This window comes from Apus apus, chromosome 1 (assembly GCF_020740795.1).
Source record: "Apus apus isolate bApuApu2 chromosome 1, bApuApu2.pri.cur, whole genome shotgun sequence".
Classification (NCBI taxonomy): domain Eukaryota; kingdom Metazoa; phylum Chordata; class Aves; order Apodiformes; family Apodidae; genus Apus; species Apus apus.
In genome coordinates, this window is record NC_067282.1 from 9,285,588 (window position 1) to 9,307,779 (window position 22,192).

The 22,192-nt window shown below is 38.5% G+C and overlaps 1 protein-coding gene across 1 annotated transcript; it reads right to left on the reverse strand.

The window, feature by feature from the left end:
- Positions 1 to 2,282: 2,282 nt before the first annotated feature.
- On the reverse strand, positions 2,283 to 21,006 carry CHORDC1 (cysteine and histidine rich domain containing 1). Its single transcript, XM_051620964.1, has 11 exons — positions 20,788 to 21,006; positions 15,564 to 15,613; positions 13,470 to 13,526; positions 12,874 to 13,034; positions 12,194 to 12,294; positions 10,993 to 11,051; positions 9,868 to 9,938; positions 9,544 to 9,649; positions 7,859 to 7,978; positions 7,133 to 7,195; positions 2,283 to 6,388 (listed from the first exon to the last, which is right to left on the reverse strand). Exons 1-11 carry the CDS (start codon positions 20,849 to 20,851, stop codon positions 6,242 to 6,244), a joined length of 999 nt encoding a protein of 332 aa, XP_051476924.1. The 5' UTR covers positions 20,852 to 21,006; the 3' UTR covers positions 2,283 to 6,241.
- Positions 21,007 to 22,192: the final 1,186 nt, after the last annotated feature.

A 22,192-nucleotide genomic window follows, 5' to 3' on the forward strand; every position in this document is an offset into this window, starting at 1 on the left:
CTGCACTAAAACACCATCTTCATCCCTCAGCTCAGACAGAACTATCCTGGCCCTGTGCCTGGCAGGAGTGTGGGCACTTGTGTAGCATCACCCATTGCCATGACAGAGGAGTAAAACAGGCATCCATCCTGCCTGTCTTGCTACAGGCAGAAAAACACACACTTCATGAGACAAGTCCATTGTTACAATACTTGACATCTTAACTGTGCTATCAAAGAATGTTTAATCTCAGTTTATTACAGAAGAACAAAGAATACTACTCCTGACAAACCTTTCAATAATGAAGCAGTTAAAATGCTCATGAGCTGTTTATCTTCCTGGAGTCTCCAGTATCATCCTGTGCCTCTTCTCTAATTGCCCCATGCCCATGGTCCTCTACACCACAGCTCATGTCCCAGTTTTCAAGGTCCCTCCCTGGCTTGTATCAGGCTTGTGCTCTGCAACGTGATGTCAGAATCATAAATGTGTTGTTCTATGGAGAAAAAACCTGCCTGATACTGGTATCTGTATTAAAAATATGGTTGTGCCAGCCAACTGTAAAATGAGAAACAAAGGTGAAACAAAGAAGGCCACCACCAGCTGGTCATAAGAAAACTTTTAACAGCAAAACAAGCTGTAACAAAGCTCCAGGCAGGTGAAATTCAAACAATGCAAGTCTGGGAAGTCCCAAGATCCTGCAGAGCTGGAACAAAGCTTGTGCCCTGCTCCTAGCTGTGGCAACACTGTTTACCAAGCTGTCAGCAGAGATCAGCACTCAGGGAGTACTTGGGGAAGACCCCAAGTTTTTGAGAGAATTGTTAAAGACAGCTACTTAGATGCAGTTGTATATGCATTATCTACTCCTGGCAAATCTGAGAAATGGATGAAAGGGACCTAGCTTTTCTTTCTACCTTTTCAAACTGCCCCAGTTCACACAATTCAGCCTGACTGGATTTTGGTTTTGCAAAGATTTGTTACGCTGTCAGCTGCAGTCTGATAAATGATAGCCTGCCTGAGAACTAGATATCTACAAAGGATTCAGACAGTAACTGCAGGACTCAGCATTTGCCTCTCAGGCAGGATTATACTCTGTTTTGTGCTAAAACTGTGAACAGAATATGAAGAACTTGGTAAGTTATGTTTACTCAGATACCCCTACAGGACAGTTTAAGATAAAAGTGCATTATATAATATAACTCTGAAATGCAAAAACTCATTATAATGACATGTTAGCTTAAGAACTCAGTATTTTTGGTGCTGCTGCTCAGTCGTGTTGAAGGTTTTGGCCACTGTTCATTGTACAAGTCCCAACCACCCTAAAGTGTCCAGGCAATAAAATGCTTCAATAATAAATGCAATAGACTTAATTGTCTACATTCTAAAGTAAAATATTATTGAGGGGAAATAATAGTGAGCCAAGAAATGCTGAACAATGCCCCTGTGCTCACACAGCAACAAGGTGAACCTTTACAGAGATAGTGGAAAAAATTATAAAACATTGTGATTTGAAAAGTTTCAGCGTTTTGGGTCATTCACAGTTGAAGTTGTTGCTTTGTATTAACCTTCAGCCTTAGCGTGTTTCCCATCTACTATTTAATTTTTCTATACATATGAGAAAATCTCTCTCAAACATTCCTTTTCAAGTCCATTTTCATATTCTCCTTTCATTTTACCAGCTTCATCTTCTTTACAGCTGTAAACTGCTCTTGGAAAACACAAGTATCTCACTGAAGTTATAAATGATTGAAAGAAAAATGTAACAGAAGTATCAGCAGGTTTCCAGTTTGCAGAGCTACAATAAAGAATCATTTTTAACACTTTTGTTGTAGGTTTTGCTCATGAGGAGACACTCCAGACGTTAACTGCTTCAATAGATGCAGGCGGAACATTTAAAAGTTTGGGTTAATGTTAATATATACAACAATATAACTTGGTTACAAGGTGTTCCTGTAAGTCCCTGAGGGTCTAGATGAGCACAGTAGCATAGAACCATGGAATCATAGAATGGTTAAGGTTGGAAGGGAATTGTCCAAAATTCCTGGACAGAAAAATTTCCGTGGATGAGACAGGCCCCATCTAAGCAGCCACTCTTACTCAACTTGCTGCAGAACTCACCTAATCTTGATGGGGCATCTGAGTTAATGGAATCCCAACCAAGGGGTGGGGAAACCCTTTGCCACACGGTTTCCCTCCTATATAGACTGATCTCTGGAAAATGCCCTCTTAATATTATGACAAGCATGTTGCAAATCCAAAGGAAAGCTCTCTCCCATAACAAAATAAGTAAAAAAAAAACAACCAAATGCAACCAGCAGGTAATAAGAATTTTATTGAATACATTTAGAAAAAAACTAGAGCATGAAGACATGAGATTAATTTTTGTATGTAAGTTTTATGCATGTGCAGAATCAAACAACCATGCAAGAAGATAATCTCCCTGCTCAACTGCAATTCAAGACTCTTATAGTGGCCAAAGTATTACCACCTTAAAACAGTGTTCCAGACACATAACCCATGAAAAAGGATCTCATTCCTGAACAGAGATTAAAAAAATTTAGTAGCAGTAGAGAAAGACTAATGAGTAACAGGTAGAGTTTTTAACCAATACTCATGCCATGTGTAAAGAATGCAAGCAAAAGATGCACCATTACATAGAATAAGTAGAATTTTTTTCAAGGCAAAATTCCTAGTAAAACTAATCCCTAAACTACTGAAATGGTGACTTGATAATGTACATGTTCCAGAAGATCATCCAACAGATTTTTTTTTTTAGTCAAGTTCTGTCAGTGCCATGTCAAACATAAGTCAGAGTAGCTGAACAGTCCAGTGCTTAACAGAATTATTAACATTAAAAATAAATTCCAGCTCCTCCAAGAAATGTTGTTAGAGATACAACATGTAACACCAGGTAGGAAAAGGGACATGAAGGATAAGGTTAGATTCCTGTCACAAATTTGTATACCCATACATATTAAGAAGGGACTGTGAAGAATAGGTTTTATATGCACCTTGTCAGACAGTTCAGACATGTAATGTAAACCCACCCTGAAACACACTTCAGCTTTAAAAGAATCATTCATTATAAAAATATAGCTGAAGTGTAGCAAGTTACATGAGTTCTGAAAACATAAAAACAAAGTGTAAATTTAACTGCAAGAATTTCAAGACATGCTTGCACTTTATTACTTACTTTCACTAGTATTAGCAGGTAAAAGTCTAAGTAATGAAAAATCACTTAGCTTTCAAATCCGGCTTTTGACAAGTACTGCGATGGGCTTGGTCCACTACAGTTGGGTTCACCTTCTCTCCACATTTCCTAATAGAAGTTACTACAAACACCCCAAATGCCACTGAAGTGTCAGCTACTATGCATGTCAAGGCACTTCATCCAACACCAGGATCAAACTGATCAAACCGCTCAGACCGAGTAAGTGCTACAGCTTTTGCAGCTTGGTGATGGTTGCAGACATACGGATATAAAAGGCTGCTGAGAATTACTGCAGTTCAACAAGAGACATCTGGCAGTCTGTACTATCTGAAAGTGTATCCTTTAATTTTGAAAAGCAGGCCATTTTGAAAATCACAGGCCACATAAAATTACATTATTGGTAAAAACTACACCTTCTTGCCTGATCATAGCTGGTTTGGTGGGTTTTTCTGTTTTTTGTCTTCTCACTTGCTTTTATAAACAGATAAATTTTAAAAGTGGTTTTATTGTCACTGATGGGGAAAGTCATTATGGAACTCCTGAAGTGTAGTATCAACAACAGGAAGAGTAGGAGGCATGAAAAAAACAACAAACAAAAACTGGACACAATGTTTACAGGAGCTTTCTTCCACTACGACCAAGTTGATTCACCTACCAGCCGAATGCAGTTTGGAAGAGTTTAACGAATAGTTATGGGGTCCCAAAGCCTGCAGCACTAAGAGCAGAAGATCCATGCACCCACATTTCTCCCCATTTAGCCTTTCGTGTACTAAGGGAGCACAGTACTTGCTTAAAAACAGAAATTCTGATTTCCCAAAAGTTCCATTTCCCTTGTAGTTATTTCAAATGGATTTTACATTATGTAAACTAATTGCATGTGAGGATGTAATTAAATAAAAAATGTATTAAAAATGTGGGAATCAATATATTTAGGATATTTATATATCCATATAGATAGACAGATTTGAACTTTGTTAAATTAGAACTTTCTCCTGCCATTTAAACACTACTCATTTAGTGGCCCAAGTTCAGAACTCCGCATACAACCCCACAGATGGCACGATCCTAGCTACAGAAATCCAGAATTTTTTATTCACTGAAGTGATTTTTCTCAGTATTATACAAATAAGAGCTCTTCCTGTTGGTTCAGAACACATCAGAGAACATCTGTTCAATTTTTAGAGGACCATTTGCAGGCATACAATTTTGTAAGCTTGTACCCTATCACTTCACAGCACTTGACATTTTCAAACTTATTAGAACAAGAAAAAGAAAGCATATGAGAGGTTGACAGAATCTTCTAGGCAGAATTTAGAGCTAGAAGTTTTAATAGAGGCCCAAGGGAGTAAGTAACCACACTCCTCCGTGAGGAAACAGTAGCCTGAAATATAGGTAAAGAAGCACCATACCTTACTTGTGTTTGGGAACAGTTTCTTTGGTAATGTATTGCCTACTACTTTTAAGCATGAAGTAGGATTTCAAGTACTGCTAGAGACAGAACTCTGAGCTCAAGTCTAATTATACCCGTTGGAAAACAGTAAAATGATTTGAAAACCATATTTAACTTGAGAATGCTTTTACTGTGTTGTGTGTTTCTCTTGGCCTTATTCCAGGTCTGTCAAGGTAAGCAGATGAGCATCCTCACATTTCAACAGTCCACAGGACTGCTCGTATACATAGATAAGTCTTGGCACAATACATAATGGTGTACATTTTGCATGACTTGCATACCAAAACATCACTTCTCTTTCAGCTGCAATCCAAAACTAAGAAAATATTTCAAGCAGAAAGAGAAGGCAAGATTACTGCATGAGTTGCTGCTTGGATAAAAGTCTCATCTTTAAAGCTAGACTGTTTTCAGCCACAAATATTTACTGATGAAGAACTGAACAAAAATAATGTCTTAATTTCTAATTACAGTGTTTCGCTTACACTGCTCAAAATAAATAATATTTAAAAAATATTTTAATTCAAAGGTACAATTATAATTTGAGACAGACATTTTAAAGCTTTCCATTTGTTTCTCCTAAAATTTGTCCTGTAGATAAATTTAGTATTTAGATTTCCATCCTCAGAAACAAGAGCTATGCATATCTACATGGAAATAATTTTCCTGAGACACTTAACAGTGTGTTCTGGCTTCTCCTATTACACATATCCACCTTCTTGCAAAAAAGATTCATCATTTTTAATTTTGTAGAATAGGAATGAAAATACATTCTAAAGACTGCCAAACAGATACAGCACCTTGGTAATTTTACAATAGTCTGTACATTCTCCACAGTTAAGATGTGTTATTCAGCCATTTCATTGTCCATTCAATTTTACATTCAACAATTCATATAATAAAGGTACAGGAGTAAAAAAAATAATAAAATTCTTTCTTGCTAACTTTGTTTTTATTTTAATATGATCTCTTGCTTTTATACATGAAAGATAGCAAAATAGTCAGCAAGTACTGATATCCTTAGCAAAATACCATTTATTCCATCCTTTCAGAGCCAACAGGTACTGAAACAAACCTGGGTTTCAGAAGACAAAAATTCAAGTCTACAAGTGTTCTGTCACATTTATGTACCTTTTTATTCTAGATGTAGAGTTGCATGATAAACACTTCATAAACTCAGATTTTTGTATCTGTATTCCACATGCTTCATAATGAGCAGTGCTGAACCTAACATGTGCTACCCAGTAGATCAAGTCTAAACGGAGCAGCTGAAAAATTAACACACACAGTGGACTGAAAACACATCCATTTGAACAGTCAGAGTATGGTAGGTAAGGTTGAAAGCAAAGGGCAATAGCTCTTTTACTCTAAATCCCCACAGAGACTCTCCAACTAGAATAAATACACTGGTGGGAGCAAGAGCAGAAATAGCTATCACCCTCCAGGTTTACACCCCCATTTACTGTGTGTCAAATCTCTTTCTAGAATGGAACATGTGACCCAGGATTAAAAAAAAAAAAAAAACAAACAAACCTATATAAAAGTTAAATACTTGATTACAGTAGCAAGTCACCATTTCATAATGGGAAATAACTTGTCTCTTGGAATCATTGTTGATCTGAATTCTCTTGTTTTTGTTGTGTGTTGGATACTGGTAATTCAAGACTTGCCCATAATAGGGGCTCTGCTTTTCTCATAGTAAGCTCAATCTTTGTAGCCGTCATGTTCACGTAACTCCTCTTCACATCGATTACCTACAACAGAAAACATACTTTACACTTCAGTTTAAGAAACAGACTGTTAGGTATTTGAGAATTAAGTTAGGAAGAAAACCTCATCACTGAACTTCAGCAGATGATGAGGCAGATAAAGTTCCCTCTGTTATCTGGAAGTCAACCCTCTCCCATTCCCAAGCTGTGCCCATCTGCCTGTGCATATGGGTTAGATATGAGGAAGAAATTCTTCACCATGAGGGTGGTGAGGAACTGGAATGGGTTGCCCAGGGAAGTTGTGGCTGCCCCCTCCCTGGAGGTTTTTAAGGCCAGGTTGGATGAGGTTTTGTGCAACCTGGTCTAGTAGTAAGTGTCTCTGATCATAGCAGGGGGGTTGGAACTTGATGACCTTTTAGGTCCCTTCCAACCTTAACAATTCTATGATTCCATGATTCTATAGATTCCAGTCTAACATGTACATAAACATGCAATTACACAGTGTGTAAGGGTTTGCTGCACCACTACCACTAGTGCTGGGATCTCAGAACAAATCAGCACAGAAAGGACCTCAGAAGGTCACCTTCTGCTCAAAGCATCTACTAGGATGTCACAGATCACCACTCTGGGCATTAGATTCAGATTTAGATGTGACTGCTGAATGACATGCAACTAAATTTCTTCCAATAAGCAGAATAATGAGGAAAAACAAACTGTTTTCAAAGAGACAAAGCTGAGGGTTTGTGTTTAGTTTTTTGAGTTTTTTTAAAATAGAAAACTTATACTTACTCCCCATAATTTCACACTGCGATGAAATTCCTTTTCTCCTTCAAATACAATATGGATATTTACCTTAACAGGAAAAAACACAGAAAATTTGGTCAGGCTAATAACACATTTGACACCTCAAGAGTATTTAAGCAAATTATATCACATTAGGACTCAGATCTTATAACGAGCAAAGTGATCAAATTGTCCCTCAGACATGGAAGAGAAAATGTCTTCTAATAGAATCTGATATAGTATCAAAATCAATAGTGGCCACATATACATATGGGAAGCTGCATATTTTTGTCCAAATGTGATTAAGAAATCAGTGAAGCACTTTAACACTTGTGTAATATTAGTAGATACGAAACTGCATAGTAAGACTGATATTAAATTACATTAAGTCAAATAACATTAAATTATGAATCTATAATTATTTATACATATAGTGCTGCAAATCCATTACACTCAGGTTTTTTAATTACAGAAGTCAAATTAAGGTTTTTATTAATATATATTGTGGCTTCAAAAAAACCCAACAAACCACATTCAAGTACAGATTTCCAAACAGAAGCAGAAAAAAATTCTATACATACTTGAATGAACAGAAATGCCAAAGAAAAGACATTACTCAAAAAAGATTCTTATGCTACCTCTGCCTTGTAAATAAAGCAGAAGCCAGATTTTTCTAACTTTAAGCTGCAGTTAAATGAAAAAATATATTTATATTTTAAGGTGGATACTCACCATTGTGCTATTTGCTTCTACATAGCTCAGATCAGGAACAGAGTTTTTAGCATATACAGAAATAGTAACTTCTCCTCCAGTCTGGTGCCAGTCATGCCTGCATGGAACTACTTTCTTACCCTATATAAAATTACAAAAGAGAGACTTAAAATTGCATTCAGGAGCTTTGTTACAAGGTTAATCAGGACAAAGGCCCAGGACTATTTTAATAGCCAATAAGAATAGCTAATAAAGGACTAAATTTCATCGTAACAGGAGATTCCAAGACTCTGCTTACATCTTTTTTAATAAATACTTCAACTACTGGTCCCTGAAAAACACTTGTAGTGAGAAAAACTCCAAATATCAAAAAAAAGAAGTTATTTGTTGCTTTAACTTCCTTTCCAAGAGTACAGTTATCCAGCAGGCAGTAGAAAGGAACGGAACAAAGAAAAAGAAAACCATGACTCCAAGAAACTTCCATATTATTGCAAAAAGTTATAGAATATTGCCCTCTGTTCTCTGCTGCAGGAAAAAATAATGGAAAAAAACCCCAAAAGAACAACAAAAAGCTAAAGTCAAAAAACCCCCATTAGCTAGAAACCTACTATCTTAATATATGCACATTTCAGACACACATAGTATCTTAACATCCAGGTAAATTCTTTACAAGAATGCTCTCCTGCTTCAGGCTCATAAACTCAGCTTTTTTTAATCCCTCCTTTCTGTATTCTTCAAAGCAGGTAACAATGCCATGACTTAAAGTAAGTAAAGGACTTGTGAAGCATTTTTATAGAATGAGGTAACAGAACTACACTTTGTACACCGTATCTTTATTTTCTTCTGTTAAATGTTACTGATGGTTGCAGTGTCGAATCAATTTTGCCTCAGCAATAGGCAATATTAGTAACAAGAATTTTGTGTTCACCAGCGTCTAATGTGATCAGCTGATGCTTTTGAAGTGTTATGTATCATTATAATGTTCTATAATATCCTCTAAGAATCTTTTCAAACCTTGAATGGAAGTATTTTTTCCCTTGTTACTCTGCAACTTGTTCCCAACACTGCAACGAAACACTAAAAAATAAACAAATGCTCTCTCTGTATGTTACACCGGTATCCAAAGCACTGCATTAGATTCAGACCAGAAAAATATTCAGATAGAATGAAAACAAGACAGAAAGAAACTCACCCATCCTTGCCTCCACCCATGTAACCTCATCAACCTTATCTGCCCTGCCATGCCTACCTAGACACACCACCACCGCTCTGAAACTGGAAGTACAGTTATTTTACTGCAGAACACAAACAGCTGCTCTGTCCATGGTCTTTGGGGAAAACTTCTAATAACCTTATTTCAAAGTAATATATATGGAACATATTCTATATGGAACACTATAGACTATCAAAACTAAAAAAGGCAGAAAGAACTGGCAAATTCAGAAAAAAAAAAAAGAGGCAAAAAACCTTTTTCTACGAAATAGTGATACTATATGTATCAGTAAGAAGAAAGACTGTACTCTACTACATCCTTCTATCACAGATTACTTCAAACTGCATTTCTCTGTGTCATGCATGGTCACACTACCCCGTGTTATTTCAGAGGTAGTGATCTGTATCAGCTTGACTACAGCAGTAACTCAATCAAGCTACTACCTACCTTTAAGTATTCAACACAGAGTGGCCAGCTACAGAATGCTACTTACTGCATCCTTTTTAGTCCATACGTGTGTTCCTGTTGTGCAGCCTTCTTGAGCTAAAAATGTATTGAAGTCAGATGTTTTTCTTTTACAACAGCTCCAATACTTCATCCTTGAAAGTTCACAAAGTATTAAAAAACAATATTTAGGACACTACTGTAAGGACTTAAGATTTTTCCTTTATTACTGTTAATTTAATATACCCTCTTCAAGCTTTATCATTTTTTACTCCACAAGAAATATAGAATGAAAACAAGGCAACATCTACAAAGAAAGCAGGAACTCATAATAGACCAATTAAAAAAAAATTAAAGTTAACTGAATACTAACCCTTCATGGAATATAGGTACACCAGAATGGTATATACATACTTCTTCTGTGCTGTGTGGTCCTTCGTATGTCTAGTAAAACAAAGCATTTTAAATGGATTAATGTCACAGGATGTGGACCAAAGGATAGAGCAAAACAAAACAACAGAAACATTGAACAAGGTACCACAAAGCTTTTGAGTAAATAAGCTAAATATAATGCCTTGCCCTGGCTTTTCAAAACAATCATTCAACCTTCATTCACAAAAGGTTCCCTTGCCCTCTTTCTAACAAGCTATACTTTGCATTAGTTCAATGCAGTACATCAATGATGACATTATCTGTGCTCATTGAAGGTTACTTTAGATCCTCAGAGATATCTATCTTTAAAAATACTCTGAATACTCAGAGAAAACAAGTACTTAACTGGAAAACAAATTAAATTTATCCTTCATAAAACATATAGATTCTCAAAAGGAAGCAAATTAAACAATACACAACTCTGCCACTGAATATCAGATCAGTTCTTCTTAACACCAACAAGAGACTGCTATAAATAAACACCAGTTTCAGTAGAAAATGCAAAATATGTCAGATGTCCAGTGAAATACCTATTTAAATTCTTCTGTCCTATTCAGTACAACACAAAGGTGTCAGTGTAAAAAACTTTCAGTTTAAATGACCATGTAATATGAAGACTAGAAGTGCTAGAAGTGTTGTAACATTTTCTTGCAGACTCTGTCAGGAAGCATTAACTGGTAACATCTGCAGAAGCTTCTGACCTATATCCAGATCATCAAGAGCAATTCAAGTGTTATCAGTAAGCCATGTCTCAGCAACATTATATTTAACATTTTAACTTGAAACACGTCAGTATTATGGGTCTGGCAAGTTTACTAACTGCAACTTCTGGAAAAGCTTAAGTAAAAGTAAATTTAGACTTACTGCATCCACAGTACAAAACAGTCCACATTTGTTCATAGTAAAGTGTGTTATCAAAGGTGCATTTGCTAAACATAATTGACTCTGTGCCATTTCCAAGTAACTTTGTAGCACACACAAAACCACACAAGAAAAGCAAGAAGACAAAACCTGCATGCTTAATAGTTTTAGTAGGCGGGTTTAAGAGTAGAACTGAACCACTTACTTTTGAACAGCCTGCATTTTTACATGCTGTCCCAATCTTGATTTCATCACTGTCATCCTCTGTAAACAGAATAACATTATAGAAAATAGCAACTGAATTATATAATCATAAAATCATAGAATGGTTTGAGTTGGAAGGGATCTTAAATATCATCTAGTTCCAACCCCCCTGTATGGGCAGGGACACCTCCCACTAGACCAGGTTGCTCAGAGCCCCATCCATCCTGGCCTTGCACAGTTCCAGGGAGGGGGCTCCCACAACTTTCCTGGGCAACCTGTTCCAGATATAACGTACTAAATATTTCGCTGTTATTAAGAATTAAAGAAAGCCAAGGATTAGATCAGAAAAAAACCACTTCTCAAGCTGTCTGTTTTCTGCCTGGCACTGAAGTCTTCCAGAAAGGTACAAAGAAACAGAAATTATGCAAACATTCCAAAAGCTGTAATGCCAATGCATCAGATTCTAGGTTCTATACCTTTACACTGTTTTAAGTGGGGCAAAAAAAACCCCTACAGCACGATAAAGAGGATTATTACAATCACAGGCAAAGAGAACAATCACTCATGTTGTTTGGTTTTGTAAAACAAAGAAAGTAAAAGGCTCCAAATGATGTCTACAAATACACACAGGGAAAGAATTTGGATACCAAGTAGAAAGAAGAGCTAAATGACATTTTGGCACAAGAACAAAAGGTTATAAAATAGCTAAAAATGTAGGTTGAAATTAAAAAGCGTTTCTTAAGGAGAAGTGCAGATCTGGAACCAAACTCCAAATAAACTGTGGGAACTAAAAAAGAGGAAAAACAGTCAAGGAAGAACCACCTAGTCTTCAGAGGAGTTTCACTGGTTTATGAAAGGCTTTAGATAACATACTATTTGCAATAACATGGGAGTAAAGTTCATGTCTTGGGAACTCTTTCAGTCAGAAATGGATGCTCCCATTATGTCCATTCCAATCAGGAAATCTGACAAAACAGACAGTTCAAGTATTTTAATGGTAACATTCGCTTCTAACGCCCAAGTCTCCACATTGTTCACATCTACACTTTGAATATAATTGCCTATACTGAAAGGTATTTCCCAGATTATTAAGAACATAATGACATGAAATGATGACTTCAGAAGCAAGGAAAAAAAAGTAGGTTTCATTTATTTGTGTGAAATTAGCATCATGTACCTACATAACCTCACTATATCCTTACCTTTTTTCTCTTCATTTTCTGATGACAGCTTCAGTTTATCTAGTGCTTGCTTCAAGGAAGCTGACACTTTCAGCTGCAAATTTGTCATTGGCTCATCTGGGCTAAAAAAATATCCATGTATTCATGTCAGCTTCATGAACAGTATTTTACAAAAGACAACAAAGTAGTAACTTTTAATCTTGCTATAGGGCAAGACTCCAACCTCTCTTACAATAATGAACAAACTAGATTTGCCAATTCTTAGTGTTTACTGGGAAAACAGACTAAAAATTCAGAAAGCTATCTTAGATTTCAATAGGAAATCCTAAATACAACAATAAAAATAAATCAGGGAGTTTAGGTAATCCAAATACAAGCACCCTAAAATTATTTATGTCTTTTTAAAACATTAAACACAACGGCCAGTGGCATTTTAAGTTACAACACTTTAGATTGTAATTTTTGTTTCCTGTGAAGTTAAATGCTGAGAGATCCAGTACTTCCTTCTTCTCACCAGAATTCTTTTATCTCATTTTGAAAATTAAGATAGCATCATGACTGCTACTACAAAAGACAAGTTATTTTAAAGGTAATTTGGGAATTTTTACACTATACAAGATCTGTAATGCTGAATAACTAAATGAAATTCAACTTGGCTAACTGACCACAAAACCGGCAAAACTCAGTTCCATATACGGTACCTTGGCCTTTTAATTGTTTCCAATGGTTTTGGTGCCTGAATTATGTGTTCTTGAAATCTGGGCTTCAGTTCAGCTAGCTCCTTTCGTTCAGAGGTAGTTTTGACTTCTGGTTTAACAGGCTCAGGAGGTTTCTCACTGTTATGGAGACCCTTTGTACAGCCCTATTATGGAAAACATAAGTTTATATATATATATATATGTATATATATATATATGCAGTGTAATTTTTCTGCACAATTAAAAACTAAAAAACTGCAACGAGTTTTCTTGATTTCTTCTTTCAGCCCATCTTTTTACTCCACTCTAAACACTGACTGCAAAGAAAATCCTACAACCAAAGGGGAAAATATCTGCATCTGGATGTATGTTAAAGAAAAATGCATACTTTCCATAATCAAGCAAAGTAGCAAAACACACTGACCACCCATTAAAGCTTGACAATGAGACTCAAAGTCAACACTATGTGAAGAAAAACAGTTCATGCGAGATTTAGGACAGTTTTAACAAAAGTATGAACATTTTAAACATGTGAGCACGTGAACCATTTAATATTTATCACTGTCATTTGACAAGTATAAATAATCATGAGTACATACCGCAATGCTTAAGAAGTCAGAAAAATCTGTTGTTCTCCTCTTACAACAGGACCAACCCTATAAACATTTTGGAACAAAAACAAAACAAGCATGACTACTTTACTTGGCAACAGCTTATAAAAAGCAAAAGACTAACTACATTCTATTACAAGATGAGGCACATGATGATTAGAGGTTATTTTCTTCCCATTTTTGGACAACACTCACATCATGCACATTCTGGCTTTTAAGCCAGAAAACCTGTTGCAGCTGCCATTTCTAGTTCACTCATACTGCCTTACTGTTCTGTAAACATAAGGCAGTATTTCCATGGCAAGTTAGGTGCCAACTCTGTACAACAGAAAAGAGAGATGTTACCTTATCTCGAAAAATAACAAGTAAGCAAAACAAACAAATACTATACCTGATACTAGGCTCATCTGGGGCATAATGTACAGATCACTTCCTAAAATGATGAGGACTTTCCTTGAGCCCTAGACAAGTCTTTCAGCTCCTTACTTCCCACCACAAAAGTGGATATCTGCATTGCATAGCCATCTATCCAACTGCATCAGTCAAGACCACTTCTTATGATATAAACCAGAAATCCAATTTTAGAGAAAATTATTTGGCCACTGTCAATAGTGTATCTTAGAACTTGAAGAACCTTATTAAAGGCAATAGGTTGACAGATGCACCACTGCTTTGAGAGCTTAAGCAGTGCAAAATAATGGGTTTCAGGTAGGTGGTTCTAAAATATCCTCAAAATATTAACTTTTTCCACAGTTGAGGAGACAAAAGGTTCATCCTGCTCAATTAGATTATTTGGAATACATAGCAAGAAGAAAACTGCCCATACAGAAGTATGAGAAATTTTTAATTAGGCCAAGAGAGAGGACAGGGTGAGGGGGAAAAGTAGTATTTGTTTTAAAAATTGTGAGTATATAAGGAAAAAAGGGAGTAAAAATGAGCTTTCAAGGTAACCACGTTATTTGTTTTTATAATGAGACAGAATTTTATGTACTGTGTTACAAATACAAGTATAATTTTGTACAATCCAAATTGCATGGTCTAAGTCACTGTATTTTATTTGCTCTAAAAGCATGTGTCCAAATTTGCCAGTGGCACACGATGCCTGATTCCAGAGTCACATGCTACAATATCAGCAATAGCTCACAGAAACACACTACCCAGCACACGGGCAGGAGCTTCCACGAGCCCAGAAGACACATTACAGGACAGGGATGAGATGCACTGCCAGTAGAAGCAGTTCCTAAAGAGCAAGAAAAAAATGCTTTCCCAAAAGCTTGGTTAAATAGCTGCTTGGCATCCTAAGAAAGGTCACTTAAGCTACGCCTGTATTAAAACAATAAACAGTGCCAGGCTCCATTTCTGGACACCACATTTCTGAGCATACACAGTTAAACTGTTAGAATGATTTTCCATACTGTTTTGGCAGTTGTGTCTGCAATTATTCCCTGTAGGCACTTTGGATGAACCCAGTAGATCTTGAAGTAGGAAAACAGTTTAATATAAGAACTATGGGCTATAGAGTTTGCCTAAGTACTGGAGACCAGTCACAGGGATACTTCGTTCACTAGGGAAGATGTAGGCCAAGAATCCTGAGCTGCATCACGGGCATGGGCAACCAGTCCCAACTTTACCAACATTCTCATTTAGCTGATTAACAGGACACATTTATTGTTTACAGTAGACAAATGTCACATACACATTAGTCCACTAGACTAAACTTGCCTGAAGTTGAACCAGCTGCCTGTGGCAACTTAATGAACTGAGACTATGACACCTCTTAATGTCTCCAAAGACCTACCCAGAGGACCTAATTAAACTGCTGAGACACTTCAAGTCAATCAATAGGAAATGTGTCATAAAGACTTGCATGACCTTCACACCATATTAATACAGTTTTCATTTCTTTTTCAGGTTTGGGTAGTGTGCTTTCCTAAGTTCAATTGGTTGCTCAAACTTGATAGCCTGGACATCAATTTCTACAACTGAAAGATCTGGGATTAAAAAGGAAAACAAGCAAACAAGCAACCTGTTTTACATATATGGAAAAAAAGGTAAGACTTAGAAAGCTAGATGCATACTTACTTTGAGAGCATCGTGAAAGACTGGCACACCTGGATGATATGTGCATGAATCTAGAAGAAAATTACTATTATTAATATTCAGGCATACCAAGAATCTTTATTCATCTGATCACAAACCCAGCAAAAATTTCACACTTGCAATTCCTGTATGGCATGAGCTGTCCCACTTCCTCAAGTGAACATAATTATGAAGGGAAATACAGACTGCATGGAACAAGCTTTCTGAGGGCATATATAAAACTTACATAATTAGTATTTTTTCCTCTGAATTATAAAACAAAACAGAAAGTAGGCATTTAAAACGAACTTCTACTTTCATATGGAGCAAGTAAACTTCCTATGGACCATCCCTTGCATTCACCAATAATTAGTCCTTAATAGTAATTCTGACAGTTTTAAAATAGGGGTTTACAGCATGAAATACATCTATTTGCACCTGATCAAGCCTTTCTATCTACAAGTATTCTGTTAAAAAATTATTTTAATGCAAATCTTGAGTTCATAATTTTATCTGTTGACTTGTTCTCTTTTCAATGTTTGTACTATCCTAGGTCACTTAAAGACTTGAACCCAAAGGCCAGTCTTCCACACACACGATTTAGACACACAATTTAACTATTAATTATTAATAAGTTCTGTACAAACACCACACTGAAACACAACTTCCATTAATGGAACTGTTTATATTCATAGATGTTCATAAACTTTACATCTTTTTATGTAGCAACTGCTCCTTTTTTACTTAGCATATATATTTTTTTCAAGTGTAATATAATTGGCCCAATTTTATAACTTCTCTTTGACATATACTGCATGGATAATATTTTTATGACCTGGCTCTAGAAGTGATACAAAACACTAGCTATCTTTTAGCCCTTAAAGCAAAACTTTGCTCTTGTTAGAAACAGGTATAATTGACACAAACAGTAACAATTTTTGTAATAAGCTTCCAGAAAAGAGAAGAGCAGAAAATATCACAAGGCACTTAACAGAAAGCAAAAGAGAAAAGAGATAAATAATTGTATTAGTAATCTGCCTACAGGTATTAAATAGGCTAAAATAAGATTAATTTCATCGGTTTTGTTTTTTGTAAGTAAGTATGTCAATTTTTAAGAACTCTTGCTTAGTATAATTTTCTTTAATTTTACATTCCATGCCCAAGTTTATAGCACTAATACAGTCTTACAGACATCACTTCCCACGTTAAATCAAAAGGTGTAAGTTTTGGGACATTAGTCCCTCGGTAGGACTTACAAACATATCCATGAACTTCTACCCATCACTTCAGGATAAAAAGCAGTGTTGGTAAACCTCACAGGAAAATCTTAAAAATATGGCTGCTTTGTATAAAGAGCCCAAGCCTCCACTGCTAAATCAAATAAAACCAGAAATAGATATTATTCTTTTCCAAAAATATGAAAGTATGTCATCACAAGCATCATGGTACTAAAACTAAACTCTTTTTGCAGTTAAGATTTTTATGAATCAGAAGACGTAGATCAATATCTTGAATCCCTTACAAGCATGTGGGTTTAAATGAACAGGTGCTGTTAATCAGAGCCCAAAGCTATCTTACCAGCAATCAATTCAGAGGGGGCTATCCTCCAGCTCTTAAGTCAGACACAGACACATCTACTTCACCACCTGGCCAAGACAAATCCTTTTTCCTCATTCCCTGAAGCCCTCTCTGCAAGAGGTACACCATGCAGCAAATGACAGACCACTTTGTTGTTATGGCATGAGGAACATGGGAGTTCCATAACAGAAGATGCTGAGACAGGCTCTGTAATGCCTCATGCAGAGCCATTGGGATGCACTCATCAAGCAGTCTGACCATTCTGCGTACCAGAAGACTGTAAAACATCAACTTGTTTTCCCTGAAAGTCCAACAAGTCTTGCCCAAGTAGTTTACATCCCTAGAAGTATCCCAATGCAAGGTGGGGAAAAATGGGAATTTAGGACACAGTGACAGTCACCTGAGCAGTTAAAAGTACGTTCTATTTCTGATTTACCCTAGTTTGGATTCCAGACTTTGGTTGATATCCTATATTTTTCACCACTGCTGTTAATACCTTTCTTAATCAGAAAAATACACAGTTTTTCAAAGCAAGCCACTTTCTTTCACCCTCTGACACCCTTTGGAGATGCAAGTATCTCAAATTTTCAGGTTGTTTTTTTAAAAAATGTGATTTCATACCCAAACCAATTCCACTCTCATAATGCATACATTGCTGTCTCCATTTACCTTACTGCTACATCCTTGCTTATTCACTGAAGCACTTTCTGAAGTCTTTCTGTTAAATGTCAGACTAGAAAATAGTACAGGCCACCAAAACTTATAGGTCTTTACAGTTAAATCCCATTGAATTCTTGAGGATGAAATTACATATACACAACCTGCAAACCAACCTCCCATCCTGTGAAAACACTTCAATACTTCACAAGCTATGTTTTACACCCTCAAACCAACAGTAAGTCATTAAACCTGATGAACTTTACTCAGCATCTTGAGGAAGTTGATGCCTTCAAGTGGTACTGAAGCTAGGAAGATAACTCCACTGTGATCTGTATTCTGATCCCACTTATCCTGCAGGTGAGTATCACTCAGTTTGAACTCAGGAAAAGGGGGATACACAAACACAAGAGTATGTGCTTCTATTCTGGCAAAGGACCAAAATAAAGTGCATTAAGAAAGATGAAAATTATTGTGTTAACAAAAACCCTACACTGCTGTACAGAGAAGAAATTGGGACCAACACATATAACAGATACAATTTCAGTCTGGTTTTGCACACCATCTTTTCAACTGTCATTAAGCAACACTGCTTTCAATTTTATGCCCAAGTATGCATGTATCACCTCACACCATGGCTTTAGTGACAAAATTTGAGCTGGCCTTGAAATGGATTAGAAATGTTGACACAGAACAGTTTGGGTTGGAATGAAACTTACAGATCATGTAGATCCAACCCCCCTGCATAGGCAGGGATACCTCCCACTAGACCAGGATGGTCACTCACGGGTGAAAGGAAACCATATTAATTAAGAACTTACTACCACTTCTGAAGTTAATTTCTACCTTCCATGTCAGATACTTTAAAAGTCTTTAACAGTATGGACTAACTAGTAGTTAACATATGTAAAATGTATGTCATATCTGCAACTTGCCAGGCATGCCATGGATTAATTCATAACTCTGCACTCAGTCACAACTGTGTAGAACTAACTTTAATGGCTTCCCTCAGGCTGTTGTTTCAGCCTCTTTTTAAGAGGCATACGGTCCTTCATGTCAGCCAGTTGCCACTTGCTTGTTTTTTGGAAACAGTAAGAGTTTCTACAGAAAATACATGCCTATATTATTTCAGCCATAAGATCAAGAAGAGAAGATTAATGGCTTCTTACATCAGTTATCACTACGGGAATATCTATACTGCAGGCTGAATGTAGACAACAAAATCTGGAAGATTCAAAACCACTTTAGGGCTCAAAGTCCTTATTATCTACCAGTTTTACTTTCAGAAAACTTCCTAATAATATATTTATCCTAAACTTAACTATTAGATAATGTCAATGCAAGTATTTTGGTGTTCAACAGATGTACTAGCTTTAATCCCCTCAATATTTTAGAGGTAAATCCAAACACAGTTCTGAAACACAAACATCTGAACTTAGATGCCCAAGTAGTAATCACCCCATTGACGGTGAAGTTTAGGGATGTCAAAAGTCAGAATCACTCTGCTTCTGCAAAAAACTTCAAACTCAGTTTTCTGAAGTGGTCTGTGAGTAACTACGAGCAACGACATTTACCTTCAGAACTGCTTAGTCTAGTGCACAGTACCATGTGTCACTTAGTGAAACAAACGTCACCTCAAGAAGTTGTTCTCCCCAATCCAAGTATCACAGTTAGCATAAATCCATGCCAACCAGGTTACCTACTGCAACTTGGTCTCAAACATAGGAACACATGGTAAAGAACTATTAATTCAATAATGAATACAGGTCATGAAGCCACAATGATAATTTTTAGTATAAAAACCCTTATCTGCTCTGTTTTCTGAGGGAAAAGGTCACAGAGGATCTTGGTGGCAGAGATCATTAAATGGAAGGAAAATGCTTTTGCTGTTAAAAATATTGGCAAGTCTTATTTAAAATGCTGCCAACTCTGTTTGGAAACACTTAGCTCAGAAAATTAAACACACTTCATTCCATGTTTTTTTTAATCACAGAATTTGTACATGCTAGAACATGTTAGCCTTCCTCTAATCTTATGGGTCACTAATAATAAAGCTAATGCAAAGAAACCATTCTAGAAATTCAGCCAACAGTGTTGCTTCACAAACCAGTTAAGGATAAGCCTACTGAGAACTCAGATCACCCTTCTGCAGCCTTTGTGGAATTACGAAACCTAAAGTGACAGCACTTTCTCAGTGCACACATGGAAAGAAGCACTGCATGAGAGCACAGAACTTGGCAAAGCAGATATCTACGTAACACAAAATACTGTAATTACCCGCTGCTGCAAGTTTACATACTACAATTAGAAAGTACTTGATAACTGCTTTGTGTCTAACACCCACAGAAGCCCTCAACTCTGTTGCTCAAGGACTCCAGTTCCTATCTTTAGAACACATGACAGTAATGTACAGAACTGCTCCTTGTGTCCTCTTTTCCTTCATACTGCTGTGAACAGTTTTCTTATCACAAAAGAACTTTAGAGCCGGCCTCAGCGCCAGCCCCGCTCTTGGCACTAAGGGGACGGCCCCTTCCAGCCCGGCGGGTTTCGCTGTCCAGCTGCCGCAGCATCGCCCCAGCACCCCGCAACACCCCGAACGGCGACCGACAGCACCGCGTGAAAACACCAGTCTCCCCGGGTCCGGGCGGGGAGCCGAGTCCCGGACGGTGTAGGAGCAGACAGACGAAGGCAAGAGGCAGACAGACACACACACACACAGAGCTCCAGGGCTTTCCCTGCCCCGGCGCTGACCGTCCCCGCAGGCCTGTCTGACAGCTCCGCGCCGCGCCGCGGCTCCAGCGGCCGGGGAGGGCACAGAGGGTGGCGGGAACCTCAGATCGCCGCTCAGCCCCTCCCTGCAGACCCCTCGCAAGCCCCTCGAGAGGCCTTCCCTCGCATCCCCCTAACCGAAAACCGGGGGACACGCGGAGGCAATGCGGGAGGCACCCCGCGCCCCTCTGCCCCCTCCGCCGCCTTTCCCCGCCGCTCTCACCCTCCGTGTTGGTTTCGGGGTCAAAGCGCTGACCACAGCCCCGGTTGTAGCAGAGCAACGACATGGCGACGCTTCCTGACCGCCGCTCGCACGAGCGGGGCCCGGCGCAGCGGGAGACGGCGGCCGGAAGCCCCAGCGGAGCCGAGAGGCGGAGCGGCTCCCTCGGCGGAAAGAGGCGGCCGGAGCCTTCCTGAATCTTCACGAAGCTTCGGGGGAAGGGGACAGCGGGCAGCCGTAGCTGCGCAGGCGCTGCCGCCAGGCGCGGGAGGCGTTGCCAGAGCTAGAGGAGGAGGAGGAGGAGGATGAGGAGGAGGAAGCAGAGGAAGGTGACGGCTGGCAGGGCGCCGCGGCGCGCATGCGCAGTGAGGCGGGGCCCGGGCGGCATGGCGCCGGCGGAGCGGCTGCTGCCGTGCCCAACTGAGCCCGCGGCCTCGCCGCCCGCGGCAGGACGGGCGCCGGCGTAAAACACCTCTGGAGAGCCGGTAGCTGCAGCAGGAGGAGGCGGGTTGCCGCCGGACCCCAGCGGTGCTGTGTTTCCCGGGGCCATAGGCTTGGGGGCGCGGGGGGAGCCCGGCGCGGCCTGCCCGGCTGTGGCGGCGCTGCGGCCCGGAGGCAGCGGGCCCGGGGAGCGGCTCAGCCTGTGGCCGGTGCCGCTGGGCTCGGGGGGGGAGGGGGATGCTCAGCCTCTGGCGAGCTTTAAACTTCGTATTTTTTTGAGAATATAAGTTCTCTAAGTCGCTTAAAAAAACACCCCAAAACAACAAACTTTACTGCGTGCATTAGATTGTTTTGTTTGCACAGAAGCAAAGGTACTGACATCACAAATGACTGTGGAAGCAGGTTGTTTTTTAATGTTCTCTCAATTCCCTGGAAGTAACACTGAATGCTCCTGTCAGCTGACAGTACCTGTCCTCTATAGTGTGCCAACTTCTTTGCTGTGTTATAAAAGATTCTATATTACAATTACAGCTATCTACATTTCTGCAGACAAATACAAATTGATTTCTTCTAATTAAATCTACTGCACATTTTTAAAACATAGAAATGCCTAGGTGTTCCTATGGCAGACAACAAATCCAGAATCACATTTGCATAGAATAAGCAAATTAACATCCCTACAAGTGCTTCTTTAAAGTGAGTTTAAGGATGGCAAAAGGATAATCAAGGAGACTACTTCAGGTTTATAGGAGATGCCCTCTACTTGCTTCATTGTCTGAGTTTCTTACATAAAGATATTCTTGGTCAAGAAACCAAGCCACCATTTGCTTGAGCCATTCAATACCAAGTGCTTGCTTCTGATCTGAAGCTCCTACTGACACCTGTTACAAGACTGAGAGGATAAGCTGCTTAGGTTCAAGTTGAAAAAACGTTTTGCTATTTGCCGGGATTATTCTAGTGTATAAAT

What these genes read in the sequence shown, in the direction of transcription:
- CHORDC1 (XM_051620964.1), bottom strand. Translation starts at nt 20,851, where the DNA reads ATGTCGTTGCTCTGCTACAACCGGGGCTGTGGTCAGCGCTTTGACCCC. An exon ending in CTGACTTCTTAAGCATTGCG is followed by an intron (nt 13,035 to 13,469) that starts GTATGTACTCAT and finishes TTTCCATAATAG; the next exon opens with GGCTGTACAAAGGGTCTCCA. An exon ending in AAAATGCAGGCTGTTCAAAA is followed by an intron (nt 9,939 to 10,992) that starts GTAAGTGGTTCA and finishes TTGTTTTACTAG; the next exon opens with ACATACGAAGGACCACACAG.